Source organism: Penaeus japonicus, unplaced genomic scaffold (genome assembly GCF_977035675.1).
Source record: "Penaeus japonicus unplaced genomic scaffold, GWHDUDI00000001_assembly GWHDUDI00000013, whole genome shotgun sequence".
Lineage (NCBI taxonomy): Eukaryota > Metazoa > Arthropoda > Malacostraca > Decapoda > Penaeidae > Penaeus > Penaeus japonicus.
Window position 1 is genome coordinate 19,150,684 of NW_028234415.1, and position 5,000 is coordinate 19,155,683.

Sequence of the window (5,000 nt, forward strand, 5' to 3'; positions counted from 1 at the left end):
CACCACCATTATCAACATTATCATCATCACCACCACTATCATCATTGTAGTTGTTATTGTTATCATTATTGTTAATATCAAAGTTATAATCATCATAATTTCTCTTAATTATCATTATAATTTATTGTTATGAATCACCATCGTTATCATCATCATCTTCACCATCACCACCACCACCACCATCATCATCATTATTATAAATTTGTAATCATATAACTATTATCATAATCATTATCATCATTATTATTACTATTATCGTTATCATCATTATTATTACTGTTATCATCATTATCTGTATTACCATTAGTAGCATTGTTGTTATTATTTTCATTATCATTGTCATTTTTATTACTATTATTAGCAGTATCATCATTATTATTCTTATTGTCAAGATCATCATTACTACTATTATTATCATTACCATTATTAATATCATGATCAATGCATAGCATCAGAACCACCGCCACCACCATCAGCAACTACAACATAATAACAAAAATATATAAAACAACAACACAACACAACAACAAAAACAACAAATAACAACACAACAACAACAGCACAACACAAAACATCAAAACAACACAACAAAAACACACAAAACAACAACACAACACAACAACAAAAACACAACAACAACAGCACAACACAAAACATAAAAAAACACAACAAAAACACACAAAACAACACAACAACAAAAAGACACAAAACAACAACACACAAAGCAACAACACAACAAAAACACACAAAACAACAACACAAGAACAACAAAAACACACAAAACAACAACACAAGAACAACAAAAACACACAAAACAACAACACAAGAACAACAAAAACACACAAAACAACACAAGAACAACAAAACAACACAAGAACAACAACAACACAACACAGAAACAGCAACAGAAACACAAAACAACATAAAACAACAACCATCGAACGACCACTCCGACCGCCATCAACCAACAACCATCGAACTACCACTCTTTCCCTTTCCAGAGGAGCGCCTGCTAGCAGCGTCAGACAGCGGCGACGTGTCAGCTGTCAGCACCCTGCTCTCCGGCGGCGCTGACGTCAACTGGCAGAATGACCAAGGGGAGAGCGCGCTTATGTATGCTGCGTGGAGAGGGCATGAGGCCGTGGTCGCCATGTTGTTGCAGCATCCGGCTACGCATGTCAACTTGCAGGTGCGTTTGTGGCCTCGGCTTGATTTGGCTTCTGTTCAGTTTTGATGCTTCTTCGTGTTTTTTTTGTTTTTTTTCGTGTTTTTATTTTACCTTTTTTCTCGTCTTCTTCTTTTTTTCCTTTTTTCTAGTTCGTGTTCTCGATTTTCTTGGCTCTAATATGCCCCTTCTTATATTCTTCTTCTTCTTCATATTCATTTTGTTTCATATTATTAATTTTCTTCTGTTTTTCGGGTTTTTCTTGTTTTGTTTTTCTATTTGTATTTAGTTTCTTCTTTTGCTCTTCTTTCTTTTTTTTTTTGTTTTCTCTTTTCTGATTATTTTTCTCCTTCATTCTTCGTTCCTTCCTTTTCTTCTTTTTTCTCCTGCTTTTCCTCCTCCTCTTCCTCTTCCTTTTTCTTCTTTATTTCTTCTCCTTCTTCTTCTTGTTTTCCTCTTCTTCTTCTTCATCTTCTTTTTCTTCTTCTTGTGCTTCGTCTTCTTGCTAATCTCTAGGCGGGTTTGTATGTTGTTTTCTATCTTCCCATTTTGTTTAACTTTACTAATATTATTTGAATTATCATGTTTATTGTATGATGATTATCGGTATTTTGCTTATTTTGAGATGAATATTTATTGATGTGTTTTAGAAATCCCCATCCAAAGATTTTGCATTATATTTAATCTGACTTTGTAATAATTCTGCCATTGTTAACATATGGAATACAGCTGATTTAATAAGCCATTATTCAAATTTCTCGTTCTTTTCATTCGGTTTTATGCTAATTCGCCGTTTTTTATTGTTAAAATCAGCGAATTTCTTTTCATGATGATTTTGATATTCAAGTTTGTTTTGGTTTCCTTGTGACTCATTTTCCTTCACGTGGTTTCGCTCGCTGCAGGACAGCGACGGGTGGACGGCCCTCATGTGGGCGTCGCGGGGCGGGCACGCGGGCGTGGTGCGTCTGTTCATGGTGCACCCCGACACGGAGCCCGACCTCAGCAACCACGCGGGCGAGACGGCGCTCATGAAGGCCTCCGTCTACGGCCACGAGGAGGTCGTGCGGCAGCTGGTGGGATCCTACAGGACCACGGTGGACAAGCGCCACCCCGACGGCTCCACGGCCCTGCTGTGGGCGGCTGCGGGCGGCGGGGCGAAGTGCGTGACCGCCCTACTCGACGTGGGCGCCAGCATGGCTATGCAGGACCAGGACGGCATGGATGCGCTCATGTGGGCGGTGTCGGTGGGCCAACCCGAGACGACGGAGCTGCTAGTGACGCGCGGCATCGATCTGGCCCGGAAGGACAAGATCGGGCGGTCGCCGCTGCTCATGGCCGCCGAGACAGGCCACGTGGAGGTGGCCAGCATCTTGACGCAGCATGACGGCACGGACCTCAACGTGCTCACCAAGGACAAGGTGACGCCCCTTATGCGCGCCGCGGAGCACGGCCACTCCGCCATCGTCAACATGCTCTGCAAGTGCCACGAGACGGAGGTCAACTTGCAGGATAACCAGGGGCGCTCGGCGCTCCTGTTCGCAGCGCGCGCGGGCCACGCCGACTGCGCCTACATCCTGCTGCACCACCCGAGCGTCGAGCCCAATCTGGCCGACCTGGAGGGCCTCACGCCCGCCATGATGGCCGCCTTCACGGGCCACGAGGACGTGCTCAGCGCCCTCCTGTCCCACCGCAAGACCTCCCTGGCGCACCGGACGCGGACGGGCTTCACGGCGCTGCTCCTGGCGGCGCGCAGCGGCCAGCGCTCCGTCGTCGAGCGGCTGCTGGCGCACCCCGAGGTGGACATCAACGAGTGCGATGGCCAGGGGCTGACGGCGCTGGCGTGGGCGGCCAGGAACGGCTCCGGCCACATCATCGAGCTGCTGCAGCAGTACGAGCTCCTCAAGCCCGACACGGCGGACTTCGACGGCCTCACGCCACTCATGTGGGCCGCGCGCTGCAACCAGCTGGTCGCCGTCAAGACGCTCCTCAGGGACACACGCGGGGACACCGAGCTCAAGGACAAGCAGGGGCGCACGGCGCTCACGTGGGCCAAGCTCCAGGAGAACAAGGAGATTGAGCAGCTGCTGACGCGCTATGCCCAGCTGACGGCGGAGCTGTCTGACGATGCCACCGACGACGCTTCTTCGGACAGCTCCTTCCACACTCCGTCCAGGCTGCACCAGCGCTACAACCACCCCGTCAGCGACATGCAGGTGGACAACATCGGCGACGTCGTCAAGCTGCTTGAGAACGGCCCGTACGTCAACTGGCGCCAGAAGACGGGAAAGACGTCGTTCGCGTGGTCGGTGGCGAGCGGGCAGCCCGACGTCGTCAAGGTGTTCCTGCTCGTGCCCGGCCTCGACGTCAACGAGCGGGACGAGCAGGGCCACACGCCGCTCATGGCAGCCGCCCGCAACGGCCACCCCGAGGTCCTGCGCCTCCTACTCAGCCACGAGAACGTCAGCTACAACGCGGTGGACTGGCGCGGCCGGACAGCGCTCATGATCGCGGCGGAACACGGCCAGATCCGCGCGCTGAGCGTCCTCCTCAGGTGCTCCGAGGTCAGTATCAACCAGCGCGACATTTACGGCCACACCGCCCTCACCATCGCGGCCACGGCGGGCATGGTCGAGGTCACCAGCGCCCTGCTGCGCCACCCCTCCATCGACGTCAACGTCACGGCCGTCAACCGGAGCTCCGCCCTCATGCTCGCCGTCCGAGCTGGCAACAACGGCGTCGCCGAAATGCTCATCAACTTCAACGACACAAACGTCAACCTGCCCGACGACGAGGGAGACACGCCGCTGCTGGTGGTGGCCGGCCACCACGGCGCCGTGGACATCACTCGCCGCCTCTTACAGCACCCCAAGGTGGGCGTCAACCTCAGGAATCCCCAGGGCTGCACCGCCCTCATTTTGGCCGCCAAGAACGGCCACCTGGAGTGCGCCAAGCTGCTCATGGAGCACCCTCTGATCGACGTCAACCAGCGCGACCTCGAGGAGAAAACGGCCCTCATCTACGCGAGCATGCTGGGCCGCGAAGACGTCGTGCGCCTCCTGTTCTCGCACCCCGACGTCGACCCCAACCTGACGTGCCGAGAGAACGGCTACTCGTCCCTGCTGCTCGCTGCGCGCCACGAGCATCCACGCATCGTGGAGCTGCTGTGCGCACGCAAGAACGTACTGGTCAACAAACCAGACGACTTCCGCACGACTGCGCTCATGCACGCCGTCCGCCGCCACTCGCTTCCGTCTGTCGAGGCGCTGCTCGATCGACCCGACATCGACATCAACCTTTCCGACGCCGAAGGGAAAACGCCCCTCATCCGTGCTCTCGCCGACGGGCACTATGATCTGGCGATGCTCCTGCTGGCGAGGACCGACGTGGACGTCAACGCACTCACGCTCGAGAACAAAACGGCGCTCATGTACGCCGCCATGTACCCGGAAGGGTTGCCAGCCCTGCGACTCATGCTGGCAAACACCGCCATTGAGGTAAGTATTCCTGGCAATCTGATTTTCACCACATGTCACCTTGTTATTGTTGTTAGCAAAGGTGGGAAATGCCACCGACAAAAAAAAAGAAAAAAGAGAGAGAAGACAAACCGCAATTTTTCCTCCTCTCTACAAACGATTCCTCGCATTGCGCAGTTGAACGCGGCCGACGAGCGATCTTGCACAGCCCTCCTGCACGCTTGCAAGTCTGGCAACGTGGAGGCGGCGCTGGCGTTAGTGGAGACGAGCGGCGTCGACCTGGAATTGAGGGACGACCAGGGTATGACGGCGCTCATGTGGGCCGCCATGTTGGGCTTCAGGGTCATCGTCATTGCACTGTT

General features: G+C 52.3%; 1 protein-coding gene across 1 annotated transcript in view; it reads left to right on the plus strand.

Moving 5' to 3' along the window:
• LOC122244543 (uncharacterized) overlaps nucleotides 1-5,000 on the plus strand; it is a 15,440-nt gene that overhangs the window by 2,551 nt on the left and 7,889 nt on the right. Inside the window, exons 2-4 of the mRNA XM_043002473.2 lie at nucleotides 1,002-1,189; nucleotides 2,068-4,659; nucleotides 4,816-5,000. The exon at nucleotides 4,816-5,000 is cut by the window's right edge and continues 4 nt beyond it. Of these exons, the coding sequence (XP_042858407.2) occupies nucleotides 1,002-1,189; nucleotides 2,068-4,659; nucleotides 4,816-5,000 (2,965 nt within the window). The remainder of the gene's footprint in view (nucleotides 1-1,001; nucleotides 1,190-2,067; nucleotides 4,660-4,815) is intronic.